General features: G+C 47.9%; 1 protein-coding gene across 4 annotated transcripts in view; it reads left to right on the plus strand.

Moving 5' to 3' along the window:
- EPHX2 (epoxide hydrolase 2) overlaps positions 1–19495 on the plus strand; it is a 53981-nt gene that overhangs the window by 17769 nt on the left and 16717 nt on the right. For 3 of the 4 annotated variants that reach the window (XR_008667698.2, XM_004046821.5, XM_055348283.2), the window contains 7 exons: positions 3250–3324; positions 7133–7228; positions 7735–7813; positions 9460–9494; positions 12311–12337; positions 13834–13919; positions 16740–16851. Coding sequence is in view for 3 of the 4 variants with exons in the window: in XM_004046821.5 (XP_004046869.1) it covers positions 3250–3324; positions 7133–7228; positions 7735–7813; positions 9460–9494; positions 12311–12337; positions 13834–13919; positions 16740–16851 (510 nt within the window). In the remaining variant the exon portion in view is untranslated. Of the gene's footprint in view, positions 1–3249; positions 3325–7132; positions 7229–7734; positions 7814–9459; positions 9495–12310; positions 12338–13833; positions 13920–16739; positions 16852–17449; positions 18155–19495 lie in introns of those variants that run through there. The other variant, XM_055348284.2, reaches the window with a different exon arrangement.

The following is a 19495-nucleotide window of genomic DNA, read 5'->3' on the forward strand; positions in this document are numbered from 1 at the left end:
ATACCTGAGCCACAGATACCTGTCCTGTGAAACTGGGAAAGTAAAAACCATGTCTCACTTCTCTTTGTCTCAGGGGTAGGAGGAAGAGGAAGATAGAAGGAAAAATGAACATCGTCCCCCTTGTATTTTTTTCATTGTGGAAAAATACATGTAACATAAAATTTGCCATCTTTGTGTGTGTGTGTGTGTGTGTGTGGACAGTTCAGTGATGTTAAGAACATGTACATTGTCGTGCAGTCATCACCGCCACTCACCTCCAGAACTTTTTCATCTTCCTCACATGAAACTCTGCACCATCAAACACCAACTTTCCATTCAATTGCATGCCCTGGCCCCTGGCAACCCCCATCCTGCTTTTTTTTTTTTTTTTTTCTTTTTTTTTTGCTAGGGCTGTGTCTTATATAACACCTTCAGCTGCTACCTACAGCAAACGTGCCGTAGACTGTGTGTCCTGGCCCCTGGCAACCCCCATCCTGCTTTTTTCTCTGTGAATTGGACTCCTCTAGGGACCTAATGTAAGTGGAATCACAATGTTTGTCTTTTTGTAACTGGCTTATTTCACTTAGCATAATGTCTCCAAGGTTCACCCATGTTGCAGCATGGGTCTGAATTTCCTTCCTTTTTGGGATAGAATACTAACTATTCCACTGTATGGATAGATCACATTGGGTTTATCCACTCAGCTATCCAAGGATGCCTGAGTTGCTTTTGCCTTTTGGCTATTGGGAATAGTGCTGCTATGAATGTGAGTGTGCATGTATCTCTTTGAGACCCTGTTTTCAATGCTTCTGTGTGTATACCTACGATTGGAATTACTGGATCATATGGAAATTCTATTTTTCTTTTCTTTTATTTATTATTATTTCTTTTTTCAGACAGAGTCTCGCTCTGTTGGCCAGGCTGGAGTGCAGTGGCACAATATTGGCTCACTGCAACCTCCGCCTCCCAGGATCAAGCGATTTCTGGCTAATTTTTGTGTTTTTAGTAGAGACAGGGTTTCCCCATGTTGATCAGGCTGGTCTAAGTGATCCACCCGCCTTGGCCTCCCAAAGTGCGAGGTTTACAGGTGTGAGCCACCGTGCCTGGCCAAAATTCTATTTTTAAATGTTTGAGGAAATGCTGCGCTGTTTTTTCACAGCAGCTATACCCTTTTATATCCCCACAGAAAAATCACCCCTTCTTAAACAGGGGAGCCTCTGTCTCTTTCTCAGAGGAGAGCAGTGGGCGTCAGTCATGAACAGCCTTTGTAAATTGCACAAACATATAAGAGGATTATTAAAGTAGGAACCCCCCACTTTTCCCACCCCCAAAAGCAGGGGCATCCCCTGGTGTATGACCTGGGAAACTGAGGACACATGGCAGGAGGGACCCTAAGGGGCACCGGCCCTGCTCACGGGCCTTGGCTCCCGCCCGACCATGGGCTCATGGCCATCAGGAGACAGCAGGCTGCCCTCCCCCATCACACTGAGTCCCTCCCTGCCCCCGTCTTCTCCAGATGCCATGGAGATGGGAGGACTCACCTCCTGTGTCCCCCTCTGCAGAGTCTTCCATAGTTATAAAGGAGGTAGATTTCTTAGCTTACGTCCCCATTTTAGAGGTCACAAAACCGAGTCACTGAGGAGAATGAATTTTTCGTTGGGTTACACCTTTAGGACTAAAAGTGACCAATCCAGCAGTAGGATTCACAGCGTGTCCAGCAGCAGAGTTCAGGCATAAGGCTATATTCACATACATGTCCTCAGTAGCGGGCTCCTTGTCATTTCTGCCTCAGGGAAACTGATTCCAGTAAGGTACAAAAGCCACCATAAGGACTCCTTGTTCAGGAATTTCCTATTTACTGAGATGGGTTAGTCTAAGCCCTCACGGACTCCTGAGAACAGGCCTGGGACCTGCCGGTGGAAGGCTATTAGGGGCTAGACTGTGTCCCCCAAAATTAATACAGTGAAATCCTAACCTCTAATACCTCAGGATGTGACTGGGTCTGAAGAAAGGGCGTTCAAGGAGGTGATGAAGTTAAAATCAGGTCACAAGGCTGAGCCCTAATCTCATCTGACTGGTCTCTTTAAAAGAAGGAGAGATTAAGCACAGGAGCCGTGGCTCACTCTTGTAATCCCAGCACTTTGGGAGGCCAAGGTGGGAGGATCACTTGAGGCCAGGAGTTCGAGGCCAGCCTGGGCAACATAGTAAGATCCTGTCTTTGAAAAAAAAAATAGCTGGCCATGGTGGTGCACACCTACAGTCCCAGCTACTTAGGAGGCTGAGGTGGGAGGATCCCTTGAGCCAAGGAGGTCAAGGCTGCAGTGAGCTGTGATCACATCACTGCATGTCAGCCTGGATGACAGAGCAGAGACCCCCAAAAAAGGGAGAAGAGGCAGAGATTAGGACACACACAGAGAGGTACCCGGGGCATGAGGACACAAGGGAAAGACCATGTGAAGACACTAGGAGAAGATGGCCATCTGCAAGCCAAGGAGAGAGGCCTCAGGAGAAACCAGCCCCACCAGCACCTTGACTTTGGACTTCCAGCCTCCAGAACTGTGAGGAAATAAATATCTGTTCTTGAAACCACATAAACTGGTATTTTGTCATGGCAGCCAGAGCAAACTAATACAAAGGCCCAGAGAGTTTGATTTTGACCGACTTGAAGGAGAGACCTTTCAACAGAGCTGTGCTGGAGTGACTGCTGTGTGAGCTTCGCATGGTGTCCCACATGAGCCTGGGCGACCATCGGAGGAGCTGCCACAGAAGCAAATAATATTAATTAAAGTCCAAATTCTCTGGCTTAGAGCAAGTGATTTTTGCTTCTTGCTTATATGGAGTTCAGTGGCCAGTGGCCAGGGGCTTCGCCTCATGCAGTCATTCAGGGACTGAGGATGATGGAGGATGCACTGTCTTCTACCTGTGGTTTTTGAGGTCACACTGGACAGCCAGCTGGAAGATGGGGAGTTGAGGAATGTAGAGAATCATTTGGGGGTTTTAATGTGCCAGGCAGGAGGCTGCACTCTTCCATCTGCATCCATTGGCCAGAACTCAGTCTTGGGGCTCCACTCAACTAACTGGAAGGCAGGAGGGAGAATGGAGTCTGGCTGTGCTGGCAGGAGAGGGAGATGGGCTGGTCAGCCACCAGGAGGGCTCAGGATGGAGTGGAAAAGGTGATTTCTGGGGCCTCCCCTGGCACCAGTATTCAGGAGAGCCTCTCACGGAAGGAGGCTGCTGCTGTCTCTCTCACTGTACCTTTCCTGCTTACAGATTCTCAATACCCCGGCCCCTCTGCTGACCTCTTGCAATCCAAGTGACATGAGCCATGGGTACGTGACAGTAAAGGTGAGTCAGTTTTGTCTCTCAGTCGGCTAAATGCTCTCCCACCAGGTCACCTAAAACGACCAGCAGAGACACCCAAGAGGCTGAGCTGTGAGGATCACCTGAACCTGAGCCTGGGAAGTGGAGGTTGTAGTGAGCTGTGATCACACCACTGTGCTCCAGCCTGGGCAACGGAGTGAGACCCTGTCTCAAGAAAAAAAAAAAAAAAGTGACCAGCAGTGACATTTGTTAAATATCGAGGGTGGTTGAACATCCACTATTTATAAGGAAATGTTATTTCCCACAAATCTCATTCCTCAGAAATCAATGAAAGACAGACCCTGTCTCGGATTCTATAAAGCAGTGTGACTGATGTGGCCAAACTCCCATAGAACAGCAGGCTAGGGAGCTTGGGCAGCTTGGGAGGCTAAGGCATGCACACAGCTGGCCTGTGTTGGGGGAGAACATGTTTTCATTCAACAGGCATTTATCGAACGCTTCCTCTGTGTCAGGCACAGGCCAGATACAAGGGGTGCAGTGACGATCAAGACAGACCTGTCCTCAAGGAGCCCACATTGAGGGCAAAGAGAGGGAAAGGGTCATTAAAATGTTCTTTTTGTTTTAAAGGGTTATCATAAAGCCAAGGCCACACACAGAGGGCCCTGGCTCATGGCCTGGCTGAGAGATCTAACTTGGCTTGCTGACACAGAGCAGGGGTTTAATACATCCTCATGGATTCACTTTGGGATCTTTCCTCATTTGTCATTGGCCTCATTTAAATATGAAAGGATCTAAAGCAGTGGGTCCACTCATTAGCAAAAAAGGCCAGACAGCTACTGTGCAGGCAGATAAACCCAGCTGGAATCTTGGTTTTGCCACTTAACTGAGATTGCAGCCTTGGACAAGCATCTTATCCTGGTGAGCATCAGTATCCACACCTTTATAATGAAATGACAATAATATCTCTCCATGCCATTTCCGTGAGAATTAAATGAAATGTTATATGCAGACCATGGGGCATAGTATCCAACAGCCATGTACTCCATAAACAGCAGCTGACAAACAGGAGAGCTGGAGGCTATGGCTGTGCTGACCTTGGAGACCTTGGGGACCCTTGCTGTCCTGGAGGAGAACCTTCAGAGAGAAATTCTGAGATGAATGGAGGGTCTTCCATGGTCCCAGGGATTTTACATTCATAGCCTCGGTGGTTTGGTTACAGCAAGGATGAGGTGCCTGCTCAGAATGGGATCTGTGCTCACAATGGGTTCTGCCAGGGTGGAGGCAGCCACCACAAATGTAAAGTGGGCATCCAAGCACGAGTGGGTTTGCATAGTAAGAAAAGGCTTTTCTGGGACTTAAAGCTACTGCTCAGCGCCACTGACATCCCTTCTATAACTCTTGGTTCTCCTGAAGGGGTGAGTGTTTAATCAGGGCCTTCTGGTCTCATCTCTCTGGTGGTAAAGAGGAGTGAGGGGCTTTTCGCCCAGGGCTGGGGACTGGATTGTAACCGTGGACAGGATTATTCTCGTAATTCCCTTAGGGTTTGCATATCCAGCCAGTTTCAAGAGATTCTTTATTTGACCTTGAAGGAGTGTGATCAGAATCGCTTTACCCCACCTTGTCTTTCCCCCACCCCATATTTAAGAGCTGGCAGTGAATTTCTGGGGAGTCCCAGCTGCGCCAGGCTCTCAGGGGGCTGTTGTATTGATTGCCACTGAATCCTAAACTGGGTTGATAATAGATCCTTCTGTGTTCTGGCTTTATGGACATTTTTCTTAACACAGAAAAAAAATGAGATGGGAAAGGACATGCATTTGCTGGGCTACTCAACTGAGTCAATATGAAGCTGTGAGCCTCAGTATCCACAGCTTCATAATGAGATGATAAAGCTCAAGAGTGAGCTGTTTAGTTGGGATCTGTGCTAGAACATAGGCGAACTAGGATCGTTTGATCAGACATAAGTGTGAAACATTTCTCAGTGTAAGGTAGATCAAATTTAATGTCAACTTTTGCCAAGTGCTGAAGGAAAGATTATGGAACAAACTCTGATAAACACTGTAGTCCATGAGAGGGTCTGCCAGATGCCCACCTAATGTTTTCTTGAGCAAAATAGCTTGTTGGGAATTATGAATGAAACTTCCTGTGGGGCCAGGTGTGGTGGCTCATGCCTGTAATCCCAGCACTTTGGGAGGCCAAGGCAGGAGGATCACTTAATGCCAGGCGTTCGAGACCAGCCTGGGCAACATAGTGAGACCCCCCATCTCTAAAATTAGCTGGGGTGGTGATGTGCATCTGTGGTCCCAGCTACTTGGGAGACTGAGGTGGGAGGATCGCTAGAGCCCAGGAGTTTGAGGCTGCAGTGAGCTATGATCATGCCCCTGCCCTCCAGCCTGGGCAACAAAGTGAGACCATGTCCCCCACACTGCCCAAAAAAGAAACTTCCAGTGTGGGGCACAGCTTGGAGTCATCTAACATACAGCCAAGTGGAATTGTTCCACGTGAATTTCTATCATGTGACTCTGATTGTTCTCCTGCATTTCCTTTAGGATCGTGGAGATATGTAATTGGGGTAAGAACAGGGCAGTTTGATTATTTGGTTCATTTGGCTGGACCCCACCATAATAGTCAAGGCTGGTTAGTGGCTATAACAAACACCCTGTTCCTTTCAGTGGCTTCACACCAAGTGTATTTCTCGCCTACAGCACAGTGCAGTGTTGTGGGCTCTGTCCACACAGCCATTCAAGCAACCAGTCTCCTTCTCTCTGCTGCCTCCACCTTCCTCAAGGCCCATGTCATTCAGGCAGAGATAGGCAAAGGGAGGGAGGCCACGCACAGGAGGTTCCTGTGAGCCCTGGATGTAGCACCTCTCCAGGAGATCTGCTTGGGAGACACTGGCCGGAGCTCACTTGTGCGTCCACGCTGACTGTAGAAGGGGGAGGTGCTCTGCGAGATGCTACCATGTGTCTGGAAGAAGATGGGAACACAGACTTTGTCAAGCCCTCACAGTCTCTGCCACACCCATAGCCCCCAAAAAGACTATGGGTGTGGCAAAGCTTGAACAGATTTCATATTTAAGAAGTAAACAGCTCTTAATGAAACACTTATAGTATTGAGACAGCCAGGTGGGAGGGGGTCCGCAGAGAAACTCCAAACAGCCTGTGCACTGGGGTGGAGCCTCAGGAAGTTCTTGCCCTTTGCAGCAGGGAGGAGCCTGGCCCCTCCTCCTCCTGTGTGGAAACTGGGATTCCAACAGCGAGGCAGAAAGTGCTCTGGCAGGGAACTCTGGCCTTGCAGAGTCCCTGTTCCCCGTTTTTTTCCTTTTCACCAATAAAACCCTGCTCTTTACTCATGCTTCAAACTGCGAGCCTATATTTTCATGACCTTGGGAACAAGGACCCCGTCTTTAGCTGAACTAAGGAAAAGTCTTGCAATAGTATTCTGCACGTGACCATGAATATTAAGCTCTGCACAGTATCAGCCCCCTGTTTAATATACTGAAAACACATCACAACAGCATCAGAAACTGTGAGAGTATGGGGGCCTTGTAGAGAGGAAGGAGAAGTGTGTTGTTTTGTTTTATTTTGTTTTCCAACATCATAATCTTTGCAGAATTCTTAGGTTATGGTGAGAGCCACCTGTTTTTATTGAGTAGGTTGGCCAGGGCCTCTTCTCAGCCATTTTCATGTAACACTGGGGTCTTTCACTGAGAAATCTGGGTCATGCACGATCCAGCAACGGACTGAAACGGCCCTGGCATTCTGCAGACGCTGTGGGGCCTGGGTCCACTGGGCCTGGTGCTTGGTCGCTGCCCGCTCCTCTTTCCCTTCCACAGCCCGGGGTCCGTCTGCATTTTGTGGAGCTGGGCTCCGGCCCTGCTGTGTGCCTCTGCCATGGATTTCCCGAGAGCTGGTATTCTTGGAGGTACCAGGTGAGAAAGCTGGGGAAGATGCAGCCAGTCAGGGTGAGGTCGGGGGAGTCTAGATGGTGTGGCCCGACGTGGACTGTCGTGAGGAAGCTGAAACCTGACAGTGGAGCATTGTCTCCAAAGTGTGACCAGGTTGGGGCAGGAGGGTGACTCCAGACCTCAGGGCTATGCTAGGCCACGAGGCACTTTTGCAGATTAGAAAAGGGCAGACTTCTTTAAGACACTCCATGCCCCCTGCTGGGAAGTCTCTGTAATGAGTATAGAAAGCTGCAAGAGCTTTGCCAGGGAAGATGATGTCTTAGATGTGGCATTTCTCCCGTGCCCCACCACCGTCCACAGCAGCCCTGTATAAATGGGCTCGTTTCAGCTCCATGGCAAAGTTACCAGGTAGTGCCCTGTGGCTCTTGGTTTGAGCCATTTACAGGAAGAAGGGGATGGAGGGAAGCAAAGAGGGAGTATCTGCCTAGGACCGATGGGACCATGCTGGAGTGTGCCTGTTTGTTTTCTAGATCCCTGCTCTGGCCCAGGCAGGTTACCGGGTCCTAGCTATGGACATGAAAGGCTATGGAGAGTCGTCTGCTCCTCCCGGTGGGTGCGCTGTCTTGCAGCTGTCTTATGCTGGTCTTGCCTTCTACCTGCCTGAGCGCTCCACGCCTCGGTGCTTTCCCTGGTCCCAGATCAGAGTAGCCTTCCCCTTAAGAGAGTCTGACTTCACCTCTTTCCTCTCCTACGATGCCCTGTGTCTCTGCACTTTGGGCCTCAGATGCCCCTGCCCCCCACACTCTGAATGAATACAGTAGCCCCTAAGGCTCATGCTCCAAGGGATCTCCCACTGATCATGGGGGATGGCGGACATAGAATGTACCATCCATCTCCAGAACATTCTTCATCTTGCAAAACTGAAAGGCTGTATTCAGTCCTCAGTTCTTCCTCTCCCCAGCCCCTGACAACTTCCATTCTACTTTCTGTCTCTATGAATCTAACTCCTCTAAAGACCGCATATAAGTGGAATCATACAGTATTTGTGCTTTTGTGTCTGGCTTCTTTCACTTAGCATAATGTCCTGAAGTTTCCTCCATGTTATAGACGGCACCACAATTTCCTTCCTATTTTTTTTTTTTTTTTTTTTTTTTTGAGACGGAGTCTCACTCTGTCACCCAGGCTAGAGTGCAATGGCGTGATCTTAGCTCTCTGAAACCTCTGCCTCCTGGGTTCAAGTGATTCTCCTGCCTCAGCCTCCCTAGTAGCTGGGATTACACGTGTGTGCCACCACACCTGGCTAATTTTTGTATTTTTAGTAGAGACCCAATTTGCTGGGTACATTTATCTTTCAGTTCTTGTAACTTTTCATGAATTATTTCTTTGATAATTTTTTCTTGTATTTTCTCTATTTTTGTTGTTCTTTTTCTTTTTGCTTTCTGGAATTGCTATTGTTAAAATATTGTTATTGTTAAAATTGCTATTATTTTTTAAATCATACTACCCATTGATTTGGGTACTCATATGACCCAAAGTAATCTACAGATGCAATGCAATCCCTGTCAAAATCTCAATGGCATTTTTTACAAAAATAGAGACAGCAATTCTACAGTTCTTATGGACCCACAAAAGACTGCAAATAGTCAAAGCAACCTTCAGAAAGAATAACAAAGCTGGAGGCATTTGAAGCACACTTCCTGATTTCAAACTATATTATAAGTCTATAGTATGATACAAACAGTGTGATACAAACACAAAGACAGACATACTTTCAGTGGAACAGAATAGAAAGCCCAGCAGTCGATCCACATGTATGTGGTCAACTGATCTTTGACAAGGGTATCAAGAATACACAGTGGAGAAAGGACACTCTCTTCAAACAAATGGTGGTGGGGAAACATGAAAAAGAATGAAATTGGACCTTTACCTTACACCACACACAAAAATCAACTCAAAATGGATGAAAGGCTTAGATGTATGACCTGAAACTGTACAGCTTCTAGAAGAAAACACAGGGGGAAAGCTTGACATTGGTCTTGGCAATGATTTCACAGATGGATATGACATCAAAAGCACAGGCAACAAAAGCAAAAGCAAACACTTGAGTCTACCTCAGTCTAAGGATTTAGTAAGTTTTTGTGGGTTTTTGTTGTTGTTGTTTGGTTTTTGGTTTTCTTTGCAAAAAGGCCCTTTTGATGTGTTGATATATTTTAAGTAACGTGAATTAAATATGTTTCTTTTATTTTTAATTGCAGAAATAGAAGAATATTGCATGGAAGTGTTATGTAAGGTAAGAAGAATCTTGGGTAACATCTTCCCCATCCTGCGATTTTTGTTGCTATAAACCCGAAGCTGGGGTATCCATTCAAATTTTAGGGAAGCATCATTTCACAGCCTCTGGGTATAAATTCCTACTGAAAGTTGAACAGTATTTCCAAATGATAGCCAACATGTATGCAGCATTGACTGTGTGTCAGGTCTTCCTCCAAGCAACTGACAGAAGAGAAAACTGAGTCATGGGAAGTTAAAGGTAATTGCCTGAGGTCAGCAGCCGGTAGAGCCAGGTTGGAAGCCTGCAGTACTGCATTTGATTGCCTCACCATCTAAAGCATTGAAAAAAGTCACTTTATTCTGGTAAAGACATTGTTGGCCAGACCTAGGCCAGACCTGTGCAGACTGTGACCAGCATGGACTTCCTGCTCTAAGACAGGTGTAAGCACCATCCTGGAGAGGGGCCCCTCACTTCAGTGCTGGCAGGGGAGGCCGAGGCCAAGGTGAGGAGAGACTGGGTCCCAAACCTCCACGCAGCTCAGGAGCAAAAGCAAAAGCTGGGGGAGCCCAGGGGAGGAAACAGCCCCCAGGTTGGCTGGGGAACTAGTAATGCTGCTGGTGACACTACGATTACAAAAGCCTCCATCTCTGAGTCACAGCCCTGTGGGGGCTCCTCCCCCTCATGTGTGCCCCCCAGCTTCATGCGCTGGCTTTGGCATCTCAGAAGCAATCATGGGTAAAAGTTCCATTTCCAGGCAGGACTGCTCCTCCTTCCTCAGTTTTCCAGTCTTTGCCTCTTGCACTCTGCTGCTTCTGATCCCAAGTGTCTCCACCAAAGTCCTACCAAGGTCTCACCAGTGACCCCAGGAGCCCCTATCCTGCTGTTGTCCTCTAACCTGGACCTTGCTTATTTCCATCAAAATCCATTCTTGAGACAGGGACATTGGGTCACTTAGGAGAACTGGTCTCTTGAAGAAAGTCCTTTTACCAAAAACAAACAAGATGGTGCTCCCATCCTCCTGTTCCACCTTTGAAAAATCATGAGTACATCCACAGCTAGGTATTTACCCAAGAAAATCGATGACATAGGTCCACAAAGATACCCAGATGCAAATGTTCACAGCAGCATTATCCCTAACAGCCAAAAATGGAGACAACCCACATGTCCATCAGCTGATGAATGTATAAATAAAATGTGGCCCATCCCTGCAGTGGGACACTGTTCAGCTATACAGAGGAATGACGTGCTGGTGCAAGCTTCAGTGGGAATGATCCCTCAAAAGACGATGCTTAGCAAAAGAAGCCAGTTTCTGTGTCAGGACAGTGGGTGGTGGGGGCAGGAATGTGTTGTCCCCAGGGTGGAACGAGCCTCTCACTGCTCCCCTGCAGCAGCACGAGGGCAAGCTCTACAGGGCAGCTGTCTTCCGTCCCCCTCCAGTAAAGAGCCCAGGCTTGCTGTCTTACAATGGTGATGGGATGGATAGTTAGGGATATGTATTGGCGTACACTGAATAATTCACTGTGCGTGTTTGGAGTCAGCTTGGTTCCTGAGAGGATGCTGGGAAGGGAAGGGTGATGTCATGAAGACTGATGAACGATGGACGGCTGCACTGCTCAGCCTGGCTACCGTAACAAAGCGCCACAGACTAGGCACTTCAACAATAGACGTTTGTTTTCTCACAGTTTTGGAGGCTGGAGGTCTAAGATCAAGGTCTCGGCCTCCCCTGCCAGCACTGAAGTGAGGGGCTCCTCTCCAGGATGGTGCTTACACCTGTCTTAGAGCAGGAACTCCATGCTGGTCACAGTCTGCACAGGTCTGGCCTAGGTCTGGCCAACAATGGCACAGTTGGTTCTCTGAGGCCTCTCCTGGGCTTGTAGATGCCACCTTCTTCCTGTGTCCTCACGTGCTCGTCCCTCTGTGCGTGTCTGTGTCCTAATCTCCTCCTCTTCTCTTTTTTTTTTTTTTTTTTTTTAAAATAAGCAACAGGGTCTCCTTATGTTGCCCGGGTTGGTCTTCAACTTCTGGGCTCAAGGGATCCTCCTGCCTCAGCCTCCCGAAGTGCTAGGATTACAGGTGCGGGCCATTGTGCCCAGCCTAATCTCTCCTTTTTTTTTATTTTATTTTATTTTTTTTTTGAGATGGATTCTTGTTCTGTTGCCCAGGCTAGAGTGCAGTGGTGCGATCTCAGCTCGCTGCAACCTCCGCCTCCTGAGTTCAAGCGATTCTCCTGCCTCAGCCTCCTGAGTAGCTGGGATTACAGGCGCCAGCCACCGCGCCCAGCTAATTTTTGTTTTGTTTTGTTTTGGGTTTTTTTTTTGAGATGGAGTTTCACTTTGTTACCAGGCTGGAGTGCAGTGGCATGATCTCGGCTCACTGCATTCTCTGCCTCCCGGGTTCAAGTGATTCTCCTGCCTCATTCTCCCAAGTAGCTGGGACTATAGGCGTGCACCACCACACCCAGCTAATTTTTATATTTTTAGTAGAGATGGGGTTTCACCATGTTGGCCAGGATGATCTTGATCTCTTGACCTCATGTTCTGCCCGCCTCGGCCTCCCAAAGTGCTGGGATTACAGCCTTGAGCGACTGTGCCCGGCCTAATCTCCTCCTCTGATCAGGACTCCCAGACCCGTTGGATTAGGGCCCACCCATATGGCCTCATTTTACCTTAATCACCTCCTTAAAGGCTGTATCTTCAAAAACAGTCCCATTCTGAGGCCCTGGGGGTTAGGACTTCAACACAGCAGTTTTGGGGAGGACGCAGTTCAGCCCATCATAAAGGCTGAGGCAGGTGGGTGTGGTTGCTGATTTTGCCTGTGTGTGTCTTCTTTCTTAGGAGATGGTAACCTTCCTGGATAAACTGGTAAGTCATTATTTTGAACTGATATCTTTGGAGAATTCCTTTGGGGCCTGGGTAATTAAAGAAAAGGCGTCAGCCTCGAGCAGAGGTGCATGGGCAGGGAGGGCCCATTTTGGGGCAGTTTAGGGCAGAGTGGGCATGGGCAGGGAAAATCACAAAAATAATGACAAAGAGCAAGGATTGCGTGGAGAACAGGATGGAGATGAGCTCGTTTATTTGTCTTTTAATGAAAGGCAGGTTCCAGGGAATGGGACCAGGGAGGACAGCCTTGAGTATCCATTAGAGAAGTTTGGAAAATACCCCATAGGCTAATATTTCTCAGCTCTTTAAACTTTCATCCCTTCTGACACTCCTAAAACCTCCTGTTTGCATTTGACATTGTCATGAATGTCAAACTCAATGATACCAAATGAAAGCAAATCAGCAGTGGTGAGCTGAGAATGCGCTTTTGCAGAGTACACTTCCCACTCCCAAGACTGCATGGTATAACAGCCTCCCCTTCCCCCAAGTGAGGTCAGAGGGGCAGAATGGACGGAGGGGTCAGTCCCAGGCAGAACAGCAGCAGTGGGGGACAGAGAAGGATGATGGAGCTGTGGGACTTAAGGCCTCTTAATTGGATGTGGGAGTCAGAGAGGATCTAGGAGGCTGACCTCTGGTTCACCAGCAGGGCGCTGTGCCTGACACGGCAGGAAAGAGACCCTGAGAATATCATGGTCCCTACCCTCTGCAGATTCTCAGTTTCCTGGGATTAGGTTTGGAACTTTTGTGTGTGATGGGGACAGGGAACAGGGCATGGCCCAGAGTGGCCACCCAGTCCTGACTCTGTACAGACTTCTGTCTAGAAGCGTGTCCCTTATTGCTGAGAGAGTGACTCTGCGGTTGCTGCCAGTGGGGTCAGTGTGGAGCGAGGTGTGGATAGGCTCTGCCATCTAGGTTTCGCTCTGTGATGTTCGTGTGACGAAACCACCTGACACATTTCTGAGAACGTGTCCCCCTTGTTAAGTGACACGTGGCTATAGCTGTTCCATAAAGGGGAATTGACATTGTCATTGTCAGTACCGGCAGCAGAAAGAGAGAGATTAAAGATGCTTTAAGGGAGGAGAGCTTCCAAAAAAGTGGGGTTGTGGGGGGAAGAAGCATAATCATTTGATAAAAGACGCACATGGAACATGAAGAGGTAAGTTATACTTCTTTTAGGATAGAAGGGAGGAAAAAGGAGAAAAGAACGAAAGAAAATTTGATTTGAGAAAAGGTAGAGAGGGAGAAGGAACCCATGGCCTGTGGCCTCGGTCTCCTAAGCAGATGTAAAAGGCTGGCTATTTGTGTTGAGGGCCTGTGGCTGGTGGAGGGAGGAGAGGCTTGAAGGGTGGGCATTTGGAGAGCTGCTGTGGGTCGGGGGAGGAGGCCCTGGTGTCAAGGGGCTGGCTGAGGGCCGAACCTCTCAGCACCCCATTCCAGAAGCCTCCCCACATTCGGCTCCCTTCTTTTTCCTTCTCTAGGGCCTCTCTCAAGCAGTGTTCATTGGCCATGACTGGGGTGGCATGCTGGTGTGGTACATGGCTCTCTTCTACCCCGAGAGAGTGAGGTAATTGGGCCTCGGGCAATAAAGATTTGGAGGAAGCTGGACTTGAACTCCTATGAGAATTGTTCCTCAGATCTTTAAGCCCAGAAAACTTCTCAAAAACAAGTAGGTAGTCTGGGAAGGTGATGTCTTCACTCTTTAGTGTCTGGTGACACATTAAAAAGAGGGCCTAGCCGGGCGTGGTGGCTCATGCCTGTAATCCCAGCATTTTTGGGAGGCCAAGGTGGGTGGATCACCTGAGGTCAGGAGTTTGAGACCAGCCCTGGCCAACATGGTGAAACCTCATCTCTACTAAAAATACAAAAACTAGCCAGGCATGGTGGCATGCGCCTATACTCCCAGCTACTCTGGAGGCTGAGGCAGGAGAATCGCTTGAACCCGGGAAGTGGAGGTTGCAGTGAGCCAAGGTCTTGCCATTGCCCTCCAGCCTGGGTGACAAGAGTGAAACTCCGTTTCCAAAAAAAAAAAAAAAGGGCCTAATGAGCTAATGTGTTAGGAAGCGGCACCTATTCCGCTTACAGGCAATGGGACAAATAATTCAGGGCCCAAGTGGCCAGTGGGAATACAGGAGGATCCTGGCTGAGCTTGAGGGGGTGCAGGGGAGGCAACAGGTGTGTCTTCAGTCCTGGACTGAGAATCAGAAAGCGTGGCCTTCGGTCTGCCCTGATCAGCTGTGTGACACATCACTTCGCTTCTTAGGCTTTGGCGTTCTCAACCACAAAGTGGTAATGGTAACTCCTGCCTGACTCCACAACCAGAAAATGCTGGGCAAATGTCCAGTGAGCCCAGCATGTCATGGTCCCCACCATTTCATTCATAATCATTCTTAGACCAGCATTTCATGGCTTGAGTGGGAGCTATCAGATGGCAGGTTTTGGGCCCAGAGACTCTGTAGTCTCTTTGGCCATTTGAGCTGGTGAGCTGCAGCTAAACCTGTCTGACTTCCCATTTCAGCCTCTGGTCTTAGCAAGTTAAAGAAACATCATCCTAAGTCACCATCTGAATTTCCCTAACTAACCCAGTTATTTGGTATTTGGCTAAGTTGATGAGATTGGAACTACCAGGAAACTTTGTTCTGCTTCACTCCTGGCTCAAATGATAGGATTATATCAAAGAATAAAAAGAATCAAATGTTCCTAAAATATTGTTAAAGTTTTCATGCTATTGTTGTGTTCATCTCTCTAGCTTTTTAAATTTTTTAAAAAAATTTCTTGTGGGTACATAGCATATTCTAGCTTCTTCCTCTCTCTTTCTCTGTCCCCTCTCTCATTCAAAGTGGAAATAAGAGCTTGATTCTTAAGAATTGGGTTCACCAAAAAGTTACCCTGCAGACTGCACAACGTACTGGTTAAAGTCAACAAAAGGAAAGATAGCAACGAGCTGTGTTTGCCCCTCAAATTCACCCCCTCTTCTATTCCTGTTTTTTTTTTTTTTTTGAGACAGAGTCTCACTCCATTGTCCAGGCTGGAGTGTAGTGGTGCAACCTTGGCTTACTGCAACCTCTGCCTTCTGGGTTCAAGTGATTCTCCTGCCTCAGCCTCCCGAGTAGCTGCGACCACAGGCATGCACCAACACGCCCAGCTAAATTTTGTATTTTTAGTAGAGATGAGGCTTTACCACGTTGGCCAGACTGGTCTAGAACTCCTGGCCTCAAGTGATCCACCCCCCTCAGCCTCCCAAAGTGCTGGGATTGCAGGCATGAGCCACTATGCCTGTCCGTCTTTTCTATTCCTTTTGCTAGCATCCTATTCTCTCTTCAGGTGATAAGTCAGTGGTCTACTGGCTGGATTCCCGGGTTCTGGCCTCTCTGTCTTCTTCCATATGGTCTCTCAGTGCTTGATTAATCTTCCTGACCTCTCTCTCTGTGTCCTTGTGGTCTCTCAGGGCTGGATTAATCATCCTGACTGCAACTCAGATCCACCCTCCCTTCTTCTGAGAAGCCCTCATGGTTTTCTTGGTTCTTACAGCACCAAATTCAGACTCAGGTCCCTTCATGTCTAGGCTCCCCACTGCCTTTCTGTTGTTATTTCCCAACACATTCCATTCCATGCTTGGATTCTAGCCACGCAGACTGTGTGCTCCATTGAATACAGCTGCAAGCTTTGCCCCCTTCTAGAATTTGCTCAGGCTACCTTATGTTGTTCCCCTCCCAGGCCTTGTTCCCCTCCCCAGCTCTCCCCATTCTGAAAAGCCAAGTTCAAATGCTCCCTTTTCCACAGGGTCCTCCATGATGCCCAGTTCAGGAATTCCTTATCTCCTTCCAACTCCTATGCTATTTTGTGCTATTCTATGGCTCATATCATAGTTCATCTCATAAGGTCACTGTGTGTTTTTCTATTTTTCCTTATTAAATTATAATGAGCTCCTTGAGGATAAAAACGATATTTTATTCATTTTACATTTTCTCTCCTCTAGTATATGCCATAGAATTATGCTCAATCCAGAGGAGACACAATGAGTGAATAAAGGGAGGGAAAAAAATGAATGTATATTTTAAAACTAGAGAGAGATTCGTGTCTCCATATTCTATCCAGGGTTGCTACAGTATGTGTACTGTGTGTGTGTGTGTGTGTGTGTGTGTGCACGCCTATGTGTCTAAGGCAAGTTGGTGAGAAATACTGCAGTTTAGTAGGAAAAAAATCACTGGACTAGGAATTGAAAATCCTGAGTTCTGATCCCATTCTCCCATTCACTGCTAGTGTATGACCTTGTGCATAGAATGTTCCCACTCTGAGCTTCAGTTTTGAACTGCAAAGTCCTTTCTGGCTCTTGTAAGACTGTCTTCTTACAGGGGCTATGTCTTGCTGCCTCTTATTTCTGTAGGGCGGTGGCCAGTTTGAATACTCCCTTCATACCGGCAAATCCCAACGTGTCCCCTTTGGAGAGTATCAAAGCCAACCCAGTATTTGATTACCAGCTCTACTTCCAAGAACCAGTAAGTATGGCACCAAGGGCAACAATGTGAGCATTAGTGTTTGCCTTTCCCCTTCCTGTCTCCTTCTTATTTGCTTTATCACTGTCCCCTTTAATTTTATGTGGCATTAGTCAGAAATGATTTTACAAATGGGCTCAGGTGAAACCGGCTGCCATGCCCAGCTGATCCTTCCCAGGCAATGGCACATTTCCGTGTGTGTTTGGGTGGTGAAGGGCCGGGGGATGTTGTACCCTGGGGGGATGGCTTCTCTGGTGTCTCTGCAATTGCAGAGTTTTGGGGCTCAATGCTCAGGTAGAGCTGCCCCTCCTGGTTCTCTGGCTGAAAGGCTGGTGATTATGGCACCAGGGTCTAAGAGTCCTGCAACAGGCCCCACGTGTGCTCTGAAGAATCTGAGAAGTTTCTAGGTATCAATACACGTGCCACGAAGATGCCTTTCAAAGATGCCCCCAGATGTGGCTGATACGTATATTGGGGCATCCCTGCCACTGTTAACTGGAATTCACTGAGAGCAGCATCAGGAGTCAACGTCACCTGGCCTGGTGCCCCGCCTGCAGCTGCCCTCTTCTGTGGGAGACATCTGCTATGCATCCACTTGCAGGAATTATCCAGAGAGAATAAAAGATGTTTCCTGAACACTCCAGAGAGAGAGGAATGGAAGGAATTAATTAATCAGGAATGTGAGAGCGTCTCCCACGTTCCTCTCCCAACCTCCACCTGTGCTCCTCTTAGGAGGGACCATTTCCAGCAAGACCACAACCATCCCAGTTTCAATTCAACGAGTAACTGTTCTCCAACAATTATTTTCATTGATGAGACAGCATCTGTGTGAAAGGAGCTTTGCGATTCAGGCAATAACTGGACTCATTCACCAAAAGCTCCCAGCGGCATTTTGAAGAGACCTCGACATGTCACATCCCACATCCTACAGGGAGGCCTGGGCCCTGCTGTGCTACAGCCTGGTGTGTGGGAATCCACGAGCTTCCTTTGGCCTGAATGAAAGCACAATGTCCTTCATTAGTGTGAGATAGTCTCGATGGTGAGACTATGGGTATGGTGTGTGGTGTAGAGGGCGTATTACTTTGCTGGGGCTGCCATAACAAAGGCTAGGTAGCTCAACAGACTGGGCAGCTTCAACAACAGAAATTCACAGTCTTACAGTTTTAGAAGCTGGAAGTTCAAGATCAGGGTATTTGTAGAGTTGGTTTCTCTTGAGGCCTCTCTCCTTGGCTTGTGGGTAGTCCTCTTCTCCTTGTTTCCTCATATGGTATTTAGCCCATTAAAAAAAATTTTTTTTGAGACAGGATCTTGCTCTGTCACTCAGGCTGGAGTGCAGTGGTGTGATCATAGCTCACTGCAGCCTCGACCTCTCCAGGCCCAGATGATCCTCCCATATCAGCCTCCTGAGTAGCTGAGACTACGGGTGTGTGCCCCCACACCTGGCTCACTTTTTGTGTGTGTATTTTTAATTTTTATTTTATTTTATTTGAGGCGGAGTCTCCCTCTGTTGCCCAGGCTGGAGTACAGTGGCACAATCTTGGCTCACTGCAACCTCCGCCTCCTAGGTTCAAGCGATTCTCCTGCCTCAGCCTCCTGAGTAGCTGGGTCTAAGGTGCATGCCACCACTCCCAGCTAGTTTTTTTATTTTTTTGTTTGTTTGTATTTTTAGTAGAGACGGGGTTTCACCATATTGGCCAGACTGGTCTTGAACTCCTGACCTCATGATCTGCCCGCCTCAGCCTCCCAAAGTGCTGGGATTACAGGTGTGAATATATAGAGACGGGGTTTCACCATGTTAACCAGGCTGGTTTCAAACTCCTGGGCTCAGGTGATCCACATGCCTCGGCCTCCCAAAGTGCTGGGATTATAGGTGTGAGCTACTGCACATGGCCTAAAATATTTTTAATTGTGGTAAAATACATGTAATGTAAAATTGACCATGTTACCTATTTGTAAGTGTGCAGTTCTGTGGCATTAACCACATGTACATTGTTGTGCAGCCATCACCACATCCACCTCCAGAACTTTTTCATCTTCCCAACTGAAGCCCTTCGCCCATTAAACACTAACTCCTCATCTCCCCTCCTCCCAGCCCTGGCAGCCACCATTCTACTTTCTGTCTGTATGATTTTGACTCCTCTAGGAACCTCATATAAGTGGAAGCATGCAGTATTTGTCCTTTTGTGACTAGTTTCTTTCACTTAGCATCATGCCTTCAAGGTTCACCCATGTTGTAGCAGGGGCCAGAACTGCCTTCCTTTTTAAGGCTGAATACTATTCCATGGTGTGTATAGACCACATTCTCTTAATCTGGTCATCTGTCAATGGGTTACAGCTACAGCTGTTTTTGAGCTCTTATGTGCCACGTGGTTCTAATCTTCACAGCAACACAAAGAATTCTCTCCTATCTTCTCAGCTGAGCAAACCGAGGCTCAGAGGGCTTAACCCCAACTGGCCCAAGACCAGGTACATGATTGGGTCAGGATATCGACCTAGGCCTGTTTGACTCCAAAGCCCATGCCTCCAACTAAGCCATGCTGGAGGGGAGCTTGGGCTTTGTTCTGTGTGCTATGGGGAGTCAAGCAGAGAGAGGAGGGACAAATTAGGATAGGCTCAAAATCCTGATTGCAAAAGTGACCTTAGGAGA

The sequence above is a fragment of the Gorilla gorilla genome, chromosome 7 (assembly GCF_029281585.2).
Source record: "Gorilla gorilla gorilla isolate KB3781 chromosome 7, NHGRI_mGorGor1-v2.1_pri, whole genome shotgun sequence".
NCBI classification, from domain to species: Eukaryota; Metazoa; Chordata; class Mammalia; order Primates; family Hominidae; genus Gorilla; species Gorilla gorilla.